The sequence below is a fragment of the Hypanus sabinus genome, chromosome 4, assembly GCF_030144855.1.
Source record: "Hypanus sabinus isolate sHypSab1 chromosome 4, sHypSab1.hap1, whole genome shotgun sequence".
NCBI classification, from domain to species: Eukaryota; Metazoa; Chordata; class Chondrichthyes; order Myliobatiformes; family Dasyatidae; genus Hypanus; species Hypanus sabinus.
The window spans coordinates 65,503,722-65,528,281 of NC_082709.1; the positions used below are offsets into that span (position 1 = coordinate 65,503,722).

Consider the following 24,560-nt stretch of genomic DNA (forward strand, 5'->3'; position numbering starts at 1 on the left):
TTATTTAGAAATGCAGTTGTGATTGTTATCTGTGAAGCACAGCAGCCATTTTGAATATAACATCTCAATGAGAGATGCACCAAACGCCTTATTAATATTGTGCGAAGGATAAATACTGTTCAGGATGGCAAAGAGAACTACCCTGCTCTTCGTTCAAAGTGCTGTGGGATCTTTCACAACAGCCAACAGGGTGGAAGGGGCCTGGGCTTGAGGTCTTACTGAAAAGACAGCAGTTCTGGCAGTGCAGCACTCACTGCCACACTGATACTGCTTTCTAGGTTATGTGCCAAAGTACCTGGGGAATAACAAGCCAACAAAGAAGCAAAAGAAATCATTAGTATCAGCTAAAATACAAAATTGTTCACAGCACTCCAGCTGCCCCAGCAGATAACAGGCTGTTCCAGTGTGTCACAGGACAGTGGTAAGATTCATTTTCTATGAGAGTTAACTTCTCAAGATGTACCTCATTTGGACTCAGCACCCTTTTTCTGATACTAATCTTTGGTAATGGTAGCTCTTCAAACCAACACAGAAATCCTCATTTGTTAAGGTACTAACTACAGCAGACACCAGGGCCAGAGTGATGACTGAGAGGAACCAATATCTGATATAAACTATAGACGCCATGCAGCAGCATCCCTCATCCCACTGAGCTAGCATTGTCTGTCATAGAGCCAATAACACAATTAAATAATGTTTTGCTTAAGCTGTAATGTTACTTTTCTCAGAAAGAACAATAATGTACAAACAACCTGCTGTCTTGCATGATTACAGCAGTGAGACTTAATGTTTGTGTTTACCTGATATGGGAGGCCATGACTGATATGCCAAGACTGGAAGGCATTGTAAGATTGCCCTGGGGTACAGCTGGAGGAATGGGTTTCTGAGGCCGCCGTGGACCTCTCCGCCGTTTCTTCTTGTGTTTTTTGGTAAGTGCTGGAGGCTTGGTTTTCTTCCTGGGTTTTCTCTGTTGCTGGATTTTCCGGTTACTGTCACCTCTCAAGAAATTATCCTTAAAGGTAAAACAGAGCCATAAAGAAAGACTGGAAAGGTGGCAATACAGCAGAACCTACAGCGTGGACCCTCCCTATATAGAGAACATGTGAGAGAGGGAGGGGCAACGGGGAGAAGGAAGGCAGGAGAGAGAGAGAGACAGGCGAGAAAGAGAATGAATAACAAGAGAGAAAATCTAAGGATGATAGAATCAAAAAAGAGGAGAGACAGTGAAATAGGAGAGGGGACAAAAGGGCACCTACTGAAAGACCAACCAATGTCCCCCTAAAGACAGAAGCAGTGTACAGGTAAGTAGTTTCAGATAGAAGTGCACAGGTAGTTATGAGTCATTTCAGGTGAAAATTCACAGGTAGTTATGAGTCGTTTCAGGTGGAAGTGCACAGGTAGTTATGAGTCGTTTCAGGTGGAAGTGCACAGGTAGTTATGAGTCGTTTCAGGTGGAAATGCACAGGTAGTTATGAGTCGTTTCAGGTGGAAGTGCACAGGTAGTTATGAGTCGTTTCAGGTGGAAGTGCACAGGTAGTTATGAGTCGTTTCAGGTGGAAGTGCACAGGTAGTTATGAGTCGTTTCAGGTGGAAATGCACAGGTAGTTATGAGTCGTTTGAGGTGGAAGTGCACAGGTAGTTATGAGTCGTTTTAGGTGGAAATGCACAGGTAGTTACGAGTCAACCATAGTTTCCACAATGTAATAGTTTACAGCAGCTGCTATTGTATCAATTTTAAGAACAAGTGTCAATCTTTTGTCTTTGTTTATAACCACATGATAAAAATGATTTAAAGCATTGCATATGACAACTCAATTAAGTGAAAAAACTTAACCCCAAATGCTTGACACCATGCTTGCTATTGGGATTTACATTAGCCACTCTGTATTCTAGATTGCAACAGACATTAGAGTTTTCAAACCAATACTTTTTGCTGCGAGAGATATGGGCTACATGAAGAATGTTAGCCACAAGAACCCATTACTTCTTACTTATGTCATGAAGGGCTCTGGTCTTCACCCAAGTCTCTTTAAAACAGGAATCAGGGTTTTGTTTCAAGCTTGGTCACTCTGAACACTGAATGCCACTCTGCAAATTTCAATATTGTGATTAATAGGCACTAAGTCACCTTGCTCATTGTACCGATTTTGGATTTGCAGGTCACTGAATGGAATCTGGTGCACTACACAGTCAGAAACTACTATTCAATAGCTTCCAATTCCTCAGTGGTGTCTTCTGCATAAACATATTGGTACGTCCATGCAATTTATCATAATTCAAACTATATGAACAAGGTGACATAGAACAATAGAAGTTCTTTGTAAACTGTGAGCAAATACTTGAGCCAACAGAAACATTTGTCAGTAATTCACAGGATGTTGCCCTTTCTTAACACTCTTAAACTGTGCCGGTCTTGTTTTTACAAAGGATATTAAACAGTTTGATGTTGGTCTGAAGTCACATACACCAGGGTAAGAGTAACAGATTTGCTTCCCTCGAGAACATTCCTAAATCAGGTATGGCTTTAGATATTTAGGTAAATCATGGTCATCATTCTAATTCAATGAGCTGAACTGTTATTTCACTACTTCAGTCTGTAATACAATCTCTGCATCATTCTGTTGTTTTGCGCCCATCATTGTATTTGTTACATTTATTATCAGCGTGTATACTGCTTGCTCTGTGTGTTTCATGTGAACAAGGAATTTTTTTTTACGCCCTGGTATAATTGATAATAATCTAAGTTCTCCTTCTTCCACGGTGAGATATGAATTCATGTCTCCAGATTCAAAGGCAAGGCCTCCAGAATTTGTCAAGTAATCAGAGAGCAACTAGACCCATAAGATGCCTGCTCTGTTAGCTCTCAGCTCTGCTGCAGTCAGATAGTATCAGAACCACTGAAAATAGATTGCCAAGTCCACGCTGCAACATTACACAGGTAGAGAAACAGGTACTCTGCTGAACTCTGGGTCATGGTTAAAGCAAGGCTCCTAAATCTGGATGCATTTAGTAGCAGTTTACCGGCTGTTTGCCTTTGCACTTCTACACAAGGGTTCCAGATTCCAGATGTTTAATGTCTTCTGTCTTCCTTAACTGTGGCTTTCCTTCTGTAAGTTAAACAGTCCTTGACTACATGTCCTCTGTTTCTTGCACTTCTGCCCTTGCCCCTTATCACCTGGCAGTAGAAAAATAACTTTCCCCAGTCCTTGCCTTCAACTACAACAGCCCCAACATTCAATGAATCACATTTTACAATTTCCACCAGTTCCAACAAGATATACAGTAAATATTTTTTCTCTTCTTCCAGCTTTTCATAGGGATCACTCCCTTCATTCCCTTGTCAGCTCTTTCAACCCCACCTACCTCTCCCCATCAGCTGCACTCTCCTGTTCAGCCTTTCACATCCTTTCAGCTCGTCCCTTCATACCATCCGACCCGGTCTTTCTAGTTGAAGTGCTGATTCACTTACATGCCTTTCAATCTCTTGTTACTGCATCAGATGTTCATAAGGTGAGAAATCTAACATGGAAAGGATGACTGCTTTATGGAGCACATGCACTCAATCTGCAGGAATGATCGATTCCAAGCTTCCAATTGTCTGCCACTTTAATTCACAACCCCACCCCCACAGATTTCTCCATTTGCAAACTCCTGCACTATTACAATGAGACTCCATGCAAGATTGAGGAACACACCTCATCTTCTGTCTGGGAATATTGCAGTCTTCTTGACTCAATACTGAATTCTGTAATTTTAGATAACATGCTTTTCTTTCCTGAACACAAGAGATTCTGCAGTCAAAATTCCAGTCTCTGGAAATCCAGAGCAACACACACAAAATACTGGAGGAACTCAGCAGTGATGCTGCCACCCAGATCTCCTCCATTTTCCAGACATCCACATTTTTGTTTTTTTTTCATTCAAAAATTCCACCCTGCCAGGCAAGTCCCACCACCTTATCATTAACCAATCATTCCACTGACTTGGAAACTGTGCTGACATGAGTCTCCATGGGTCCTGCCAAAGGGTCCAGCCCGAAACGTCGACTGTACTCTTTTCCATAGATGCTGCCTGGCCTGATGAGTTCCTCCAGCACGTGTGCTGCTTCAATTTTCAGCATCTGCAGATTTTCTCTTGTTTGAATCCGCAATAAGCAATTTTGATCATCCTATCACAGCCATTCCCTTTTTTCCACATATCGCTCCCCCAACTCTCTGACTGTAAGCCCACATACATCTCCTTCTTTGCCAGTTCCAGGGAAGCACTGACTGTTCCTCTTTCTAGAGATACAATCCAGTGCTTTTTGTTTTTGTTCCATAGTCTGTTCTACTTGTTGCCAAAACAATTCAAAATTATTTCCACTCCCAATCACATTGCCCCATATGCAAACAGTGTACAGCCTTCTCCCTTCATAGGTGCCTCAGCAGCTTCCTCTGGCATGACAGTCCATGCTTTCAATTTCCTTGGATCAGATAAATTTCCTCTAACTTTTCATAATTTCCCAGTATTACACCTGTATGTCTAAGAACTTATGGCAGAAATTAAATGCGTTTTGTCAGCGCCTGTCATCATCTTGGGGCATTCCCCCAGAAGCCAATGCAGTATCACTGTATCATTAGTGTTATGCGTTCACATATTCACTCAGGGAAAATCTCATTAAACCTCTCCTTATGCACTCAGCTCAAGAAACATTCTGGTGGTGCCACTATAGCAAGCTTTGTGATAATTGTTAAATCCAGACCTCAGAATGACACTGTGTACAAAAAAAATGTAGAGGTTTCTATCTAATTCAGAAACTTTCAATGCAGCAAGATCATAGTGAAATATGAAAACACTCATGTGTTTTTCAAGATATTTACCATTTTCTTTGCATGTTCTTCACATAAAGGCGTCTGATGCGTGATGTCAAACACTGGAACAGAACACTGTTGCCCATCTGCAAACTTGGCTGTGCAGCTTGAAAACAGCTGCTGAGAGCGACTCAACAAGATATCTGAATTGTGCAAGGTCAAGGAAACGGAATCAGCTCTGTACTGAATATGGGGATTACCTGTTTAGAAGAGCAATGCAACTGCGTGATTGAGTGATTGTTTAACACAGTAAATAAGCCTTCAATAAACATCAGAACATTTAGGTCCAAATGGTGCTATATATTGAAGGCACTGGGAAGTGACCATCTTGAGGTTCTATGCTTTCACCTGATTCCCCTACTCTAAAAATTTTATATTCCATGCCTTTGAGCTCATATACAGATTGGGTGACAAAGTAATAGGGTATTTTCTTGTCATATCTCATTGTCAACAATGAGGGTATTGGTACCAAAGTCATATTGTGGACTCATTCCTCTGGAAGATAGAGTTGGAGATGTCAATGAACTTAATCAAAGAATAATTTCTGAATAATTAAGCTTATACTATATAAGAAGTTTAGCATGTCGTTCAAAAATTGGAAAAGTATGCCTCTTAACTATTCAATCCTTTTTTTTCCATTCAACAAGATCAAGACTATATTTGTATCCCAACATCACCCACTTTCTTGAATCTGTATCTCTTCAGATTGTTATCTTGCAATTCAATGCATCTCAGTTATTAACCGAGCGAATTTACATTTACTTTTATAGAAAAACAATTTCAAAAATTTCTGTATAAAGTAGAAACCCCTGAATGGCCTGATTCTGATCTTCAGGTTACGTTCCTTTATCCTACAAACAAAATTCCTCCCTATCTATTCCAGTCAAAACTCTAGCAACCCCACTCAAAGCACCCTTTGTACTGTAATAGTCCACAGAATCCAATATGTTTTATAACTTCACTTCCCCTATAATCTATTGTTTGGAATCTGTGTACCATTCTGATTCATCTGTGCTTTACTCCTTCCAAGAACAATTTCTTCATCCTTATTAGTGGTGTCCTGTAGAAGATACATTTATTGAATGGTGCAAGAATAAGAGAGGTTTAAATCTATATCAAAACTTCTTCCCCTCAGATTATAAATGCTACTATTCCATTTGTTTTTTTCTTGTACTCAATTACTACATTTTGGTAATTTGTGCTATCATTTCCATTTGAGCTTTTCACTATTTGTACCTGTATTATTGCAATACAAAATGCACAATAAAACTTGGCATAATTTTCACTCCACTTATTTTATTACTCAGTATATCCGTAATTTTATGCTCTTCTTGCTTTATCATCAATCTTTCCATCAAGACAAAATTTAAATATATGCCAATACAAAGTGGTAATTGGCAGACTACTTGTACTGATACTTTAACACTATTTAATTTGGATTGCAAATCTTAATTAATCATCACAAATAATTGAATTAATGGAGCAACTTAACCAGCCAGAGCTCTAGATGTAATGAGTGAAGATTAGGAGAGAGCAAATCTTTTCTCGCTGCACTCATAACTACTTCAGAAAACAATGCACATTCAAAACAAAAGCAAATTAAATGCAGCCATATATTCCATGTCTCCCAATCATTCTTAAAATACTCAAGAAATTAAAATGGGTGTTGGCTGTCTAGAAGCAAAAGCATCATTGTCTGGTGCATAAATGCTGTCCCAATTCTGCTCACCAGACCTGGAATATCTAGCAGTAAAGTGCTGAACTTTTTGCCTACCATTGGAGTTCTCTGGGGTCATTTTGGTAGCAGTTTACATTCCACCTCAAGCCAATGTCAAGCTGGCTTTAGATGATCTGAGTAATGGGATCAACATACACTAAACAGCACACCCTAACGCCTTCACCATCACTTTGGGAGATTTTAACCAGGCCAGTCTGGAAAAATCACTAAGCAACTATCATCAACAGATCACTTGCAATACCAGAGAAAACAACACTCTGGACCATTGCTACACCACCATCAAGAATGCCTACTGTGCTATTCCATGCCCTCACTTCGGGGAGTCTGATCACCTGGCTGTACTTCTACTCTCTGAGTATAGGCAGAGACTGAAGATTGCAGCACTAGCAGTGAGGACCAAGAAGGAATGGACCAGGAAATCACAGCAGCACCTACAGGACTGCTTTGAATCCTTGACTGCTTTGTATTCAAGGATTCATCTTCCAGCCTGGGTGAGTATGCTGCAGTAATTACAGACTTCATTAAAACCTGTGTGGATGAGTGTGCGCCCACAAAGACTTACTGTACATTCCCAAATGAAAAGCCATGGATGAACCAGGAGGTACATCGTCTGCTAAAGGCTAAATATGTGGCATTCAAGTCTGGCAACCCAGGACTGTACCAGAAAACTAGGTATGATTTGTGGAGGGCAATTTCAAGGGCGAAGAGACAATTTTGAATGAGGTTGGAGGTGACATTGGATGCACAGCAACTCTAGCAGGGATTGCAAGACATTACTTCCTACAAAGTGAAACCCAATAGCATGAATGGCAGCGATGCTTCACTACCAGATGAACTCAATGCTTTCTATGCCTGCTTTGAAAGAGAGAACATAACTACAGCTGTGAAGATCCCTGCTACACCTGATGACCCTGTGATCTCTGTCTCAGAGGCTGGTGTTAGGCTGTCTTTAAAGAGAGTGAACCCTCGCAAGGCGGAAGGTCCCGATGGAGTACCTGGTAAGGCTCTGAAAACCTCTGCCAACCAACTAATGGGAGTATTCATTTTCAACATCTCACTGCTACGGGTGGAAGTTCCCACTTGCTTCAAAAAGGCAACAATTATACCAGTGCTTAAGAAGAATAACGTGGGCTGACCTAATGACTATTGCCTGGTAGCACTCACATCAACAGTGATGGAATGCTTTGAGAGGTTGGTCATGACTGGACTGAACTCCTGCCTCAGCAAGGACCTGGACCCATTGCAATTTGCCTATCCCCACAATAGGACAACAGCAGACGCAATCTCAATGGCTCTCCACACGCCCTTAGATCACCTGGACAACATAAACACCTATGTCAGGATGCTATTCGTTGACTATAGCTCAGCATTAAATACAATCATTCTCACAACCCTGACTGAGAAGTTGCAGTACCTGGGCCTCTGTACCTCCCTCTGCAATGGATCCTCGACTTCCTAACCAGAAGACCACAATCTGTGCGAACTGGTGATAACACGTCCTCCTCACTGACGATAAACACTGGCACATCTCAAGGGTGCGTACTTAGCCCACTGCTCTACTCTCCATAAACAGATGACTGTGTGGTTAGGCATAGCTTAAATACCATCTATAAATTTGCTGACGATACAGCCATTGTTGGTAGAATCTCAGGTGGAGATGAGAGGGTGAACAGGAGTGAGATATGCCAACTAGTGGAGTGGTGTCACAGCAACAACCTGGTACTCAATCTCATTAAGACTAAAGCGCTGATTGTAGACTTCAGGAAGGGTAAAACAAAGGAACACATTCCAATCCTCATAGAGGGATCAGAAGTGGAGAGAGTGAGCAGCTTCAAGTTCCTGGGTCTCCGAGGATCTAACCTGGTTCCACCATATCAATGTAAGACAGCAAGACAGCAGCTATACTTTATTAAGAGTTTGAAGAGATTTGGCATGTCACCAAATACACTCAAAAACTTCTATAGTTGTACCATGGAGAGCATTCTGACAGGCTGCATCACTGTCTGCTATGGAGGGGCTACTGCACAGGACTGAAAGAAGCTGCAGATGGTTGTAAATTTATTCAGCTCCATCTTGGGTAATAGCTTACAAAGTACCCAAGACATTTTCAAGGAACAGTGTCTCAGAAAGGCAATGCCCATTATTAAAGAACCTCCAGCACCCAGGGCATGCCCTTTTCTCACTGTTACCATCAAGCAGGAGATACAGAAGCCTGAAGGCACACACTCAGCGATTCAGGAACAGCTTCTTCCCCTCTGCCATTTGATTCCTAAATGAACATTGAATCTTTGGAAACTACTTCACTTTTTAAAAAAATATACAGTATTTCTGTTTTTGCACTTTTTAAAATCTATTCAATATACTAATTGATTTACTTGTTTTTATTTACTATTATTTTTATTTTATTTATTATTTTTTTCTCTGCTAGATTATGTATTGCATTGAACTGCTGCTGCTAATTTAACAAAATTCACACCACATGCCAGTGATAATAAACCTGATTCTGACGGAATTGAAATGCTGCTAGTGGTCTCATCACCAAGATTTTAAATCATGAAACATTCAAAAACGAAATAAGGATTGCATTTGTAGAGTGCCTTTCCTAGTGCATTTGTAGAGGCCATCAAAAAAAGAGGAAAAAGGGTCCAAAATGAGGTAATTTACATTTTGTTAATGGCATTGTAAGAAGTTACCCGACAGCCAATTTACAGAGCAAGGTTCCACAAACAGTTGCTGTTTGAGAGATTAATATTGAGCAAGCAAGGAATAAATTCCCTGCTCTTTTGCAAAATCTTTTCCATATACCTTAACATCTCATATGAAGGATGCATCTCCATCAGTGCAGTTCTCACTTAATAATAGCACTGGAAGTCAGCTTAACTGTGCTCAAATATCTAGAATCATCCAACTGCACTCTCCACTAAGCTATAGCTAGAAAACTTAATGAAAACTGTAATAAAAATTTGTGAGAAAGGTAACTAAATTCTCATTGATAGATTCTGCAAGGGAGGCTACCACGAAGTGGGCAGCCTTCACCTATACCGGGGGTCGGCAACCCACGGCTCCGGAGCCACATGTGGCTCTTTTACGTCTGTGCTGCGGCTCCCTGTTGCTTTGGGAAATAATTGGTTGTGGCGACCCTTTTCCTGGCACATCCGAACCGACTCACAATTAGATAGCCTACGGGGGTTTGCGAGCACAGAGCTTTGGAGCCTCTGCGCCATGGGGGGCAGGTTGAGGGAGGCTTAAAAGTGAGGCTGAAGATTTCGAATAAAGTTTTTTCCTTCGACTGCAGTTACCGACTCCGTGTCGTAATTTTAGCGCTGCGTGTAGCACACCGCTACATGGTCAGTATTTAATTAAAATGTATTTTATGTTAGTTTGTTAGTTTTTGAAATGTAAATCTAAATTTGAAGATTATGGTGATCTTGTACAATCTAAATAAGACGTTGTGGCGACCCATTTCCTGACACATCCGAACCGGCTCACAATTAGCCAGCGTTCAGGCTAAGAGAGATAGCCTACGGGGGTTTGTGAGTACGTGTCTTTTGCAGCATCCGCGCCCATGGGGGGCGGGTTGAGGGAGGCTTAAAAGCAAGGCTGTTTAGTTCGAATAAAGCTATCTTTGACTGCAGTTTACTGACTGCGTGTAGCACACCGCTACAACGTGTTTTTATCGCTGGCTGTCCAGAGGGGAGGTGCTGAAACGCTTTGTCGCGTGTCTGGAAGAAGTGAAAACTTTCCTGGGCAGCAAAGGGCTCACCTTTCCTGAGCTGGAACAGCCAGAGTGGCTGGAAAAGCTACACTTCATGGTAGACATGACAGCGCACCTGAACACGCTGAACACAGCTCTTCAACGGGGTAAGGACGTACAGCCCTGCACATGTTGGAGGATGTTTTGGCATTCGAGCGCAAGTTGACGTTGCTTGCCAGAGATTTACAGGAAGGCACATTGTCTCACTTCCCCAATTTGAGAGAGTTCAAACAAGGTCATGACATGATAAATTCGGAGTATTTACATTCTGCAATCATCGCAATGCAAACATCATTTGGGAAACGCCTCTGTGAGTTCAGAGAGGAAAAAAACACATTATCCTTCCCGGTCACTCCCCTAAGCATCGATCCATCCCTACTGAATACGACTGCATTGTCAGGTGTGAGTCAACCTGAACAAGGATGATAAATATTTTAATTGCCTATTATTTTACGTATATTCATATGTTTTCATTGTTCAGTGAAATAGTCCTTTTATTTTTCAGGTTGACAGCTGGCTGACGTTATTTTTGGTTTGCTGCTGGCGGCAAATTTAAGTTTGGTGTTTTTCATAAATACAAGAAGGACTCAAATAGACGTTGAGTATTTTACTTAAAAGTAACCTTCAACCCAACGTCTTTTTTTCGGAGGTCAAAATGTTTTTGTTGCATGCAGAAATGTAATTTCGTTTTCTCTGCAGGAGTTCATCAATTTCATAAATGCAACACATTATAGTTTGTTTATACATAGCATAAAGGCAAAACAAAACGTTGTATGCAGTGTTATTTCATTTTAAATGTCAAACGGGTTTTGCGGCTCCCAGTGTTTTCTTTTCTGTGGGAAACGGGTCCAAGTGGCTCTTTCAGTGGTAAAGGTTGCTGACCCCTGACCTATACCAACATGGCACACTCATTTCCTTGCAGAGCAGGCAAGTAAAACAAGATGAAGATTAAAAGTATTATATAAGACAAAGATATATTAAGACCAGAGGGTAAAGAATGCAATTTATAATTTTACTGGAATTTTAACTAATGCCATCTACAAAAGGGGAAAGGGAGAAAGATTGTACAATGCTATGAGGCACAAACAGTGGTATAAGGACAAATCACGCAGAAGCTAAGTGCTAAAACACTGGGTCAATATTATCCATGAAGTAGATTAAGGACCGATGGGGTGTATGTGAATGCCCAAAGCAATACAAGTAAAGATTTGAGTGTTAGATGTATTAAATGACAACAACAAATGCAATGGTAACCTTCGGCTTAGAAAGAAAAAAAATAGTAAAAAGTTGATAAAATAAAGAAATTAAGATAGAGGAGTCTCTGATAACAAGCACACTGCTAGAAAATGACTGAGAGGATGTAAAAGGTATGATTGCCCTAATATTGAAAACTCTTTAGAGATGCAACTTTTGCTAGATTTGAAAATAAATTATGCACCATCTCTGTTCAAAAAATAGTTATATGTAAGGTAAGACTGAGAATCCACAATTAATGCATGGGTTAAAAGCAGGCTACATCTGAAGAAACAGGTGAGAAAAGTACAATTGATTTAAGATGTTCAAACTGTATGGCTCAAGAGAGTGTTCATGAAAATGAAGGAATATGTTATACCAAGACATACAGGAAATTGGTGTAAGCAATTGTTGCAAAGTGTTATATATAAAAGACGCTATGCAGATAGAAGATGGATTGAAATTATAGTGATTAAAACTGGGTTCAATTTGTTCCCTTCTCTATATTTTGGATTGTCCATTGGACCTATATTATTACTTTATACCATGAGTAAATTTGCAATGTACTTGATGAGGGCAGGGATGAGGCAGTGGGTTAGACTGACGTGGAGAAAAAATTACCACGTGCAATTGTAAACTTGGTGGGATTTGGGTAGAAGGGGAATAGTTACTCAAAAGGATTGGAAGGGTGAACAGAAGAGGTATGGAAGCTCAAATACATTATGCATTGCAAAACAAACCCATAATAGAAAGATCTGCATCACCAGACTTTATAAAAGCAAAGGAGAATTGATAAATCTGCACAAGGTAACAGATTATAGTTGGAGCATTGTGTGGAATTTTCAAAGTCTCATTTATAAAAAGTACATTAAGAAGTCAAAGGGATCAGCTGGAATTGGGAATTAGGGAACAACACGCTATCCTCTGCAACTTCTGAACATATCTTTACCTTCCATCCCTACGTCCCCCCCAGCTTTCCGCAGGGATCGCTACACCTGCCCATACATCTCCTCTCTCACCATCATTCAGGGCCCTAAACAGTCCTTCCAGGTGAGGCAACACTTCACCTGTGAATCTGTTGTGGTCGCCTATTGTGTCCAGTACTCCTAATGTGGCCTCTTCTACATTGGTGAGGCCCATTGTAATTTCGGGGACCGCTTTGTCGAGCACGTCTGCACAATCCACAAGTAGGACTTCCTGGTGGCCAAACATTTTAATTCCCATTTGCATTTTGACATGTTGATTCCTGGCCTCCTCTTGTGCCAAGATGAGGCCACCCTCAGGGGGGGAGGAGCATATTCTGTCTGGGTACCCTCCAACCTGAGGGTATGAATATCTATTTACCCTTCCGGTGAACAAAATTCCCCCCTATACCTTCCTCTACTCCTCACTCTGACCTTTTATTTCTCTCCCGCCAGTTACTTCCCTCTGTGTCCCCTTCTCCTTCCCCTTTCCCTATTGTCCACTATTTTCTCCTAACAGATTCTTTCTTATCCAGTCCTTGACATTTCCCACCCACCTGGCTTCACCTATCAACTTCCAGCTAGCCTATTTCTCCTCCTCACCTTTAATTCAGGCATCTCCCATCTCAGTGCTGAAGAGAAGTCATGGCTTGAAACGTTGACTGTTTACTCCTTTCCATAGATGCTCCCTGCCCTGCAGAATTCCTCCAACATTTTGTGTGTGTTGCTAGGGAACCAGTTATTAGGAGGGGCTTGAGAAACTCTAGACACGATATCCACCATCAGATTTTAGGGAGTCTTAGAAAAATCGTGAAAAGTTTTGAATGAGAAAGGCTGGAGTGTGAAACCACAAGGGACTGTGCTGATGAGCTTAAGTATTTTCTTGACAGAATTCTCTCAGATGCAGAGAACAGTTGAGGCAAAGACCATTGTTATTAAGGAAAAACACTCAAAGCAGTGCAAAATCTAGGGAAGATAGTGCAGCAGAGAGATTATTTTTAGATTACACGTCTATACAGTCCTTACATATCTGGACAAGAAGGATACTTAATGAGAATGCTGTTCTTAGACTACAGCTCAGCATACAACACCATAATTCCATCCAGGCTCGACAGGAAGCTCAGAGACCTCGGCCTTGTGCAGCTGGATCCTGGACTTCCTGTCAGATTGCCTGCAGGTGGTAAGAGTGGGCTCCCTCACCTCCACCCCTCAAACTCTCAACACAGGAACCCCTCAGGGCTGTGTATTAAGTCCCCTCCCTTACTCCCTGTATACCTATGACTGTGTCGCCATCCACAGCTCTAATCTGCTATTTAAATTTGCTGACAACACTACATTGATTGGCCTAATCTCAATCAATATTGAGGTGGCCTACAAGGAAGAAGTCATCTCTCAACATAGTGGTGTCTAAAAAAAAACCTCTCCCTCAATGTTACAAAAATGAAGGAGATGGTTGTGGATTACAGGAAGAATGGAGACGGGTTAACCCCTATTGACATCAATGGATCTGGGTTTGAAAGGGTAAACAGCTTTAAATTCCTCGGCATCCACATCACCGAGGACCTCACGTGGTCTGTACATAGCAGCTGTGTGGTGAAAAGGGCACAACAGTGCCTCTTTCTCCTCAGATGGTTGAAGAAGTTTGGTATGGGCCCCCAAATCCTAAGAACTTTCTACAGGGGCACCATTGAGAGCATCCTGACTGGCTGCATCACTGCCTGATATAGGAACAGTATCTCCCTTAATCACAGGATTCTGCAGAGAGTGGTGTGAACAGCCCAGCACATCTGTATTGTGAACTTCCCATGATTCAGGATATTTACAAAGATAGGTTTGAAAAAGGGCCCAAAGGATCATTGGGGACCTGAGTCACCCCAATCACAATCTATTCCAGCTGCTACCATCAGGGAAATGGTACCTCAGCATAAAAGCCAGGACCAACAGGCTCTGGGACAGCTTCTTCCACCAGGCCATCAGACTGATTAACTCATGCTGATTTGAGTGTATTTCTATGTTACATTGACTGTTCTATTTATTATAAATTACTATGACTGTACATTGCATTAAGATGGAGATGTAACGTAAAGATTTTTACTCATGTATGTGAAGGATGTAAGAAATAAAGTCAATTCAATTCAATTACCCCAGTAGAGAACTGGCACAGAGACAGCTGGCTGTCTTCTCTCGAGTGCCATAAGCTTCAAGCAAATCCACAGAAAGCACTGTAACAATTCTTTAAATTTCATAGTATGCTCAAGTTATTACACAAAATGGGTGATGGAAGTTAACGATGCAGCAATTCCTGGCACTGTTTTTTAGACCTCTTCCTTGCTGTCAAAGTGTCAACTCTGTTAGGGAAAGGGAGACATTTAAGGATACGTTGAAAACAATGCCTGGTGTATGGAAGAGACATGTTGGGGCAATGCTGGCCCTTGATGGCTCCTGTACACAGTGCTGGTTCCACTACTCTGTGGTCTGGCTGCTTCATGCTGAAAAGAACATAATACTGAGATTAGTCAGCTCTTGAGAAGTACCTCTTTTCTGGCCTGTCTTAAGGCCATGCCCCACAAGACCTGAGCATTAGTTCAATAGACTTGTTCACACGCACTTGTTCAATAGTACAATGGAGCACAGTAATTAAAAGCAGACTTCCCCACTTGAGAATCCATCTGGAATGAATGCCAAGGCAGAATTTCAACAGGTAGTTATAATGCAGAGGCCACTAGGATCCCATATTCATCTTCTGGTTGCCAGTTACATGGCTGTAGCAGGGAGCATGTTGGGTTGTCACAGAAAGTATTAAAAGAGAGAACATACCCGAGAAGTGCAAAATAATTTCTCCAAGCACGCATCTTTGGTATAATTTAAGGCAGTTACACTTGAAATCCTTCTTTTTAGGTCAAGCAATTAGTTATATCTGATTGAAAATCAAAAGCTGCTTAAATTGAAAGGCAGAAGAGACTACAGCAGAGAGCTCAGCGGTTTTCTAACCACACCTCACCCCATCCCTAACCAAACTTAAAATTAGGAAAATGTACACCACACAGCTTGGATTGTAGACAGCCAGTCTTTTCACCAGTGCTGGGGTCAAAAATTGGAAGGCACAGATACAGGCTAAGAAGGAAGAGATTTAAAGACCTGAGGGGTAACTTATTACATCTCTCAGTGGGTAGTGAGCATCTGGAAATGAACTGCCAGATGGAGTGCTTGAGGCAGGTACAATTGTAACATTTAAGAGGGGAGGGGGCTGGAAGGTTATGAGCCGAAATGGGCAGCTGGGATTAGCAGGGAGGGTGCTGTGGTCAACATGGACCAGTTGGTCCGAAGGGCCTATATTCGTGCTGTATTACTCTATGACTCTTTCATTTCAGATACCATAAGACTATAAAATATAGGAGCAGAATTAGGTCACTGAATCTGCTCCACCATGGCTAATTTATTATATATCCTAATGCTATTTTCCTACCTTCTCCCCATAACCTTTGATGCCCTTACTAATCAAGAACCTACAAACCTCCACTTTAAATAAACCCAATGACATGGTTTCCACAACCATCAGTGACAATGAATTCCACAGGTTCATCACCCTTTGGCTGAAGAAATTCCTCATCTCTGTTGTAGAGGCATCTTCTGTTCCAAGGCTGTGCCCACTGTTCAAACTATTCGACAGAACAGTAACAGTTTCTTATAGGTAAATTATGTAGACCTTTTACACACTGCAAGGACCTAACACAACAAGAAAACCACTGGCTAGCACATCTGCTTTTGAAAGTTTTAGTTGCAGGAAAATAATATCCACCAATCAGATAGTGATTCCCCATAGTGATTCAAATCCATTTCTTCCACTTGTGGCATTCGCTTCTCTCAGTCCTATCACAATTCTATTTTGTTTTGATCAGAAACTTGGAAATGTGATTAGTTAGAATTGCTTTTATGGCTGGAACAAACACAATAGTTTGAATTGCTGACTGCTGCATGATAATTTTTTTACAATTTTACTTGCTTTCTTCTCCTACATTGTTTGAATTCCATTCCATTTATTCTTTTGTCTCTCCTATTCTCAGCATTTCACTGTAATTCTATAAGTGTATCACACAACAATGGAGGAGAATATTCAGTAAACTGCTTACACTGTCTTTCCGACTATCCAATTGGTAAAACTGCCCTTCCCACACAGCTTGACTGCTCAATGCCTTTTAACTTATTGTTCAGTTCCCAATTTGAAGTTCCTATCGAATATATTTCTATCATCTAGTTAGCAGTCATTTCTGTTTCACTAACTCATTGCTGCAAGGCAAAGTTGAAGTCCATAGCCTAGGGAGGCGTGATTGGTGGGTGGGAGAGTGTAGTCGATGGCTATGGAGTGGCAGGCAAATGGAGAATAGGGAGGTCAGAGGTGTGGTCTGTTGTTAGCTAAAAACGAGTAGGTTGAGGCCATGGGTAGTTGGAGAGCGAAAAATGGAACAGATCTGAGGAAGTCAGGGGGGAAGAAAAGAGATGGTATAAGAATAGAGCCTTAATGGAAGGAGAAGATATTTAGCAGAGTGGGACTAAGAGGAAAAGAGACTAGGAGAGCAAATTGTGGAGGTAGACTAAGGGAGGGAGAATGGAGGAGGAGGTTAGCAAAGGGAGAAAGGGAGGCAGAGCAGAGAAAGAAGAGATCGAATTGAAAAGGGAGAAGAGAGGAGCTGAGGAAGAGGATGTGATGGTGCTTTCAGGTGCATGCCCATGTGTAAAGAATTCTTGGTCTCCAACTGTCTCCAACCAAGACCTCACTCTTCGAGGACCACATGAAAGATGATGTGCAACAGCCAGTCATGTTAGTTGAAATCATATGCAGCCTCTTCTGTTTCTCAAAATGCTTGAATGGAAGTAAATTATCATCAATCTGAAGCACTGTCCAAGAAGAAGATAAAATAAAAATAAGCCCATGCCCTCTGGTTATGAAATCTTTTTAGATTAAATAATCAGAAACCTTTTCCAGTCAAAATTTTGAACCTTAAATTCCCACAACTTTCACTGGTCTCCCTACCCATCTGAACTTCATGCTTGGTGCTTTCAAACTTCTGTATTCCCCTCAAACTATGGTGTCCAAAATTGGAGTTCATACTAGGCATTTCTTACATGGAAAACATTTATATTTATCTTTCCCCATTCCATTTTCTTCTTATACCCCCTCTCCCACCTGACTGCAATATGCTACATGGTGAATTTGACTTTGTTACAAATTCATAGCTTACTATTTTTTCTACCAGGTCAAAAACTTCAAGTATTCACTCTGTCGCACTGCCATTCTCTAGATGAACTGCAATCATTCCCTCTTCCCCAGCTATGATACTGCATGATTTCTCAGCACTCAGAGATAAAGTCGAACTCCTCTGTCTGGAACCTGCTACCATGGAGAAGGATGACTTTGCTGGGTTTAATTTGTTCTTCAACTGATGTAATATAATGTATTCCCATTCTCTCTATGTATTCATCAAAAACATTTATCTTACTTTCTTTTGAGCAACAAGTTCCACCCAACTTGATATTTTTGGTAGAGAATTCCATTTATGCAGTTCTAATTCAAAGATGAGCTCCAGTTATATTTCAAACTACATTTCTCCTAAAAATTGTCTCCTAACAATTTTTAATAAGGTGAACTATCATCCATTGTCCGTGTCCATTTGCACAAACCACTATCACACATTAATGTTCTGCTTTGTCATGATCTGTGTTGCTCTGCCAAACATTGCTGGCATGCTACCTTAATGCTGAAATGTGAGGGGAGACTTGCAGGTTTTCCCCAGCACAACCTTGGGTATGTTGATTGTTAACACAGACAACACATTTACTGTATGTTTCAATGTACACATGATAAAGGAATGTGAATTTGATCTGAAATCTGATTTTAATGAATCTGCTTTTGTGGATCTGGTACTCATCCCATTAGGCATTGCTTCTTGCTGCACTCAAACTTGGGGCTAAATAATGTTTTGTATCAATTTATCGTCAGGTCCTTGCTGTCAACTGACAATGTTGAGCCTCATTGAGCATTTCTCTCTGTGAAGACAACTTCAAAACAAATTGCAATGGCAAACTTACTAATACATATAATAAATGGAGGCACAGGAGCCTACAGGCGCTGGAGGAACTCAGCAGTTCGTGAGGCATTTGTAGGAGAAAAGAAACCATTGATGTTTCAGGTCAGGTTTAGAACCGAAGCATTGACAATTCTACTTTAATTTTAGTTTTATTTAGAGACACGGCACGGTAACAAGCCCTTATGTGCATTACATTCAATAAGAGCCTCATTGAACATGCGTATACAGAGAATATCAAAAAAGCTGCAGCACTTTAACCTCTCCCTTACTGGGTTGGATAAACAAAGTAGTAAAAGGCTTGCAAAATAAATATTAGTGATCTAAAATGTCTGCCTTTTACCAGCATAACTTGGGGGAAGTTTGCATTTAGGCAGCAAAATTTCTGTATTTTCTGCAGGAAATGTACCTACTGAATCACCGCCAAGTTAGAGCTGGCAGAAGTTCAGCAAATCCATTCATTTAAATGGAGAAGCACAACTGTAAAGCAGATTGGCAAGTTACAGACAATTTATATTCTTTGAATTAATTGAGTAATTTACTTGTAGTTAATTATTTAAGTGCTTTCTTGTGTCTTTAAGAAATAATTTACTTTTAATATCATCTTTCATTTTTAATAGTTTTTTAATGTTTGCAAATGTCAACAGTAGTCACAAACTCTAGCTCTTCAACAGCTGGTTCGCCTGGGGACAAGGCCTAACCAACTGTCATGCATTCCTGTGGGAATAATATTTGAAAAGGCCAAGTTGATCCCTCTGAATCTGTGGAAAGACTTTCTGGAGACCTGCTAAAATGCAAGTAAGAAGATAGATTAGCAGCAACTTTGGGCCAGTCCTAATCAGCCTGAGGAAACAAGACACTATACACTTACGACTTTAAGAACTCTTGAATCATATAACACCCACTGAGGAGCAGAATTCATTTTCCTCTGTTCCCTCGAGGAATCAAAGATACAATTAAATGGGCGACCAAGTATCACTAGTTCTACACCGACTTGACATATTAAACTGCTAAATTTAGAGCAATTCAACACAAAAGGGAAAGTAACCTTTTTTAGGAAGATTACCTTTGACAGATGTACATTGAAACATCAAAACATACAGTGAAATGTCTCACTTACACCAACAACCAATACAGTCCAAGGTGGTGCTGGGGCAGCCCGCAAGTGTCGCTATGCTTCTGGCACCAATATAGCACACCTACAACTCACTAACCCTAAGTCGCAAGTCTTTGAAATGTGGGAGGAAACCCATGCGGTCACAAGGAGAACGTACAAACGTAGCACAGACCCTGATGGGAACTGAACAGAGATCACTAGTGCTGTAAAGCGTTATGCTCACCATTACGCTACCATGCTGCCTTTCAAACATTACACAAACTACAGAACCTCCAGACTCTCGTTTCTGTGTTAAGCAGATTAAAAGTTACAATGAGGACATAGTATATATAAGTTCCACAAGCTTAATGCACTGGGAAATACATTAAATCATTACATCAACATTCCCCACCCAAATTATTTATTAATGTTTTTAGTTGGAGTTATGGATTCTACGGAAAATCACTATTGCTTTTAGGTGAATACTTTTGATGGAAGTAGTATAACAACATAATGTTTAATGCCAACTTCTGTTTGCTATTGATGTTTTCAAATAACATACAAAACCACAGAAACAATCTGTGCAACCTCTATTTAGAAAGGAGGAAATCAGCTCCAATTACTGTATTTAACAGAGAGTCTGAAAAGAGCATAAGTTTAAAATTGCACTCAACCTCTTTAACAAAACAGAAGAATGGTGTGATAGGCAAATTTACTGATCATCTTCTACTCAACCTCTATTGACCACGTTTTCCTGCCTTTCCCTTTTTCTTTTTCCCTGTTCATTTATCCCCACCCCAACTCCTCCCTCACACTCCACCTCATATATTCGTGACTTGGCCTGGTCCAATAATCTACTTTAACCAGTCTAACCAAATGAACAATGCTCTAGTGCCCTGAACCATGCAGGATTGATTTGTCTGAGAGGTGAGAACAAAAACTCAAAACAAGAATGTTGATTATTGACAACCTATATTAGAATGTAAGTGAAAAAAAAATCCAACTTTGGTGGTTATAGAAAGCTAAGTGAGAAAGTGAGCTATGAGAAAGAAATCTACAAAAGGTTTATTTAAGTAATTGGAATAGAATGTAGGCAATTTGCAGATTATTCACCATGGTAGGAATGAGAGAAATGTATAGCACTTCTTGAATAACAATGTATTATTGTTATGCAAATGTTGGTGCACATGGGAATTGTGCTGGTTAACGAGATACACCAACGAACGTGCAGTCATGAAGTTATACAACCCAAAAACGAGTCCTACAGCCCACCATGTACACAATGATCTTTTGACCCATCCTCACTCATTTCATTCACCTGCATTAAACCCATATCCTTCTATGCCTTGCCTATTTAATTGTTTGTCTCTCTCTTAAATGCAATGATTACATCCAATGCCCTCACCATTACCTCTAGCAGCAAGTTCCAGGTAGCAACCACAATGTAGGGAAAAAACTTGCCTTAAATCTCGTTTAAAATTCATTTCTCACATAGTAAACACATGCCAACTTATTTTTGGTACCCATACCATGGGAAAAAGATTCTATCCACCGTATCAAACCACTTATAATTTTAGATATATTACTTCTATCAGATTACCCTCAGCCTCTTCTCCAAGAAAAATCAATCTAGCCTATCTGATCTCTCTCCCTAAGTCCTCCAATTTAAGCAATATCCTGGTGAATTTCTTATGTACTTTATTCTGTGCAATCACATCATTCCCATAGCATGGTAACTAGAAATACATGCATCTTATGTAGTCTAACCAGTATTTTGTACAGTTGCTTCATAACCTCCCAACATTTATAGTTGATGCCTCAACCCATGAAGGCAAACTTGCCATCATATCAATCTCTATTGCCACAATCAGGAGCTTATGGACTTGAATTCCAATGTCTCTCTGTTTGTCCACAATCCTTAGTGCCTGACCATTAACCGTACAAGTTCTAAACACAAGAGATTCTGCAGATGCTGGACACCCACAGCAACATACATAAAATGCTGGAGGAACTCAGCAGGTCAGGCAGTATCTAAAGAAATAATAAACAGGATGTTTATTTATGAAACCCTTCACATCCGACACGTTGGTCCATGATGTACAGCTCCACTAACATGATGAGGCCACTCTCAGGCTGGAGGAACAACACTTCATATTCTACCTGGGTAGCATCCAATCTACTCAGACTGAACATCAATTTCTTTAACTACTGGTGATTCTCCCCCTCCCCTTACCTCTTCTCTTGTCCTCACCTTCCTATCACCTCCTCCTGGTCCTCCCCTCCTTCTCTTTTTTCCATTGTAAACTTCCCTCTCTTATCAGATTCTTCTCCAGCTCTTTACCTCTTCCACCAATCACCTCCCAGTTTCTTAGTTCATTCCACATTCCCCCCCTCCCCCACACCAGATTTCACTCATTACCTTCTAGCTTGTAATCCTCCCTCTCACCACACCACCTAACTCTGGCTTCTTCCCCCTTCCCTTCCAGTCCTGATGAAGGGTCACAGCCCAAAATGCTCACTGTTTATTTATTTCCACAGATGCTGCCTGACCTGCTGCGTTCCTCCAGCATTTTGTATGTGTTGCTCTATACACGTTTGACTTCCCAAAATATTTCAGCTCACACTTGTCAGGATTAAATTCCATCTGGCAACTTTTAACCCAACATTCCAACTGATCTAAGGATCTAAGGCTATAGTACGGTATGGACATCTTTCCCTGCTGTCCACAACACCAATTTTCAAGTTATCCACTAACTTGCTAACCTTCCTTCTACATTCACATCCAGTTTGGGGGGGGGGGGTGTGTGAGACAGAAAAATCAAGGGTCCTAGCACCACTGATCCCTGTGATATTATATCACTGACTGGAGACTTCTGATCAGAAAAGCAATCTTCCACCACCATTCTGGCTCCTATAACCAAGCTAACTTTGGATCCAACTAGCAGTTCATGTAGGATCCCAGGTGCCTTAAACTTTCTTAACAAGCCAACCACACAAAATGTTTAATGGAGATAGGCTGGAATACAAAAATATGGAATCCTTGCTGTTATCATATAGGACCTTACTGAGAAAAGATTTAGAGTACTGCCTGTAGCTTTGATCTCTGTACCCTGGCCTGGAGTCAGTAGTGAATGTACAATGTCCTGTGTATGTTACTCAAAATGGCTTCTTTGGTTTGTTAAGAGTAGGAATGCTTCTTTGTCTGATAAGTGTTTCTCTCGCAGTTGCTTAGCTTTAGGCTTGCTGATATGGGGATTGTATTCATTTGTTAACCAATGGGGAATGTTATTTTGTCTTGTGAGGCTGGGAGCTTGGGGAGTTTTCACGGGTTTTCAGGAGAGTCAGGAAGAAGACGCCGAAGAAGGTGGACATGCGCTGCACTCCTAAACTCTTTAAAGTGTATTTCATAACGGTATCTGGTGTGAATTTTAGATACTGTGTGCGTGCACGAGGCATAAACTTGATTCCCACAGCACCTGCGTGTACGGGAGGTGGGGTTGGTGTGTGGCTGGATCTCATTTTCCCCTAGATATATACCAGCCTGTTGGGTGAGTGTTACATGTACATATACTATTTGAGGAATGAGAAAATTTTCCTCTGAGCATAGATTATGTAATATCAGCCTATATTCAATGAAATGTAGAAGAATTAGAAGCCATTTCTAAGAATTAGATAGCAGGGTCAAGGGATATGGGGAGAGGGCAGGAATGGGGTACTGATTGTGTATGATCAGCCATGATCACAGTGAATGGCGGTGCTGGCTAGAAGGGCCAAATGGCCTACTCCTGCACCTACTGTCTATTGACTATTTCAAAAAGATTGGGAGGGTTTGACTGGGTGGATGCCAAAGGCTGTTGCAGTAGAGTCTGAAACTGTGGAGTATAGCAGTGAAAAGAGCTCAACTTTTTAAGACCGAGATGAGAATGAGCTGCTTTACAGAAACGTCCGCTGCCTTTTGCAATTCTCTGCCTCAGAGGACTGTAACTGCTCAATACTCAGTATCTTCAAAGCCAAGATGGATAAATTTTTGGCTACCATAGGAATCAAAGGATTTGGGGGGGGAGGGAGGATGGACAGCAAAATGATGTGGCACAACATTAGTCATGATCTTCAGTGAACAATCAAACGGCTGCATGGCCTGCTCCTGTTATAATTTCTAATGGTGCTGTATTAACTACGATTGCTGCTTTGCGTACTGAATCTGATCATCATGATCTTATACTGCTAATTACCAGATGATTCACACCACTATATTTTTGGGAAGAAAACTCATTCTCTGTAGGCCTAGTAAAAATATATGCACATATATTGTATAAAACTAGACGCAAACAGAAAAGGTGCCCAATGAATGGGAATAATTTGGGCATTGCTGTTTCACATTGAGGGGGTTATGAACAAAACAGCTCCCTGAATATCTGAACAAAACACTGCCTGGAATACTATAGCAAGGAAATTGTCTGATCCAATACATAACAGTAACATCTTAATTTTAATAACTTGCACTGAAGGAATTGATTTTGCCAATTTCTGATCCATTGGAGGGAAAAAGAACCATTTCCCCTTTTCAGAAGAATAACTGAAGATAAGAGGAGGAGAATGCTGTGGTATCATTTTAAAATAAAAGAACTTCCATTCCTATACACAATCTGACAAAAAAGGCAGAATGGGAGTAACTCGATACAAAACTTGAAACAAGTATTGTCTTTTTCTAAAGAAAATGGGCATTATTAGACCATTGCAGCAATAAAAGCACAACTAATAATTCTGTATCTTGCAAGCTTCAACAGATGGAAACAAATCACAGATATTTTTTGACCGTTGCAGTCAAGACAGGTACCTCCGCT

At 40.8% G+C, this 24,560-nt stretch overlaps 1 protein-coding gene across 2 annotated transcripts in view; it reads right to left on the reverse strand.

Annotated features, from left to right (window-relative positions):
* Positions 1-24,560, reverse strand: part of ino80db (INO80 complex subunit Db) — a 128,250-nt gene that overhangs the window by 15,570 nt on the left and 88,120 nt on the right. For both annotated transcript variants that reach the window (XM_059967331.1, XM_059967332.1), the window contains exons 6-8: positions 14,917-15,026; positions 4,860-4,993; positions 801-1,012 (exon numbers count right to left, since the gene is read on the reverse strand). In XM_059967331.1, coding sequence (XP_059823314.1) covers positions 801-1,012; positions 4,860-4,993; positions 14,917-15,026 — 456 coding nt within the window. The remainder of the gene's footprint in view (positions 1-800; positions 1,013-4,859; positions 4,994-14,916; positions 15,027-24,560) is intronic.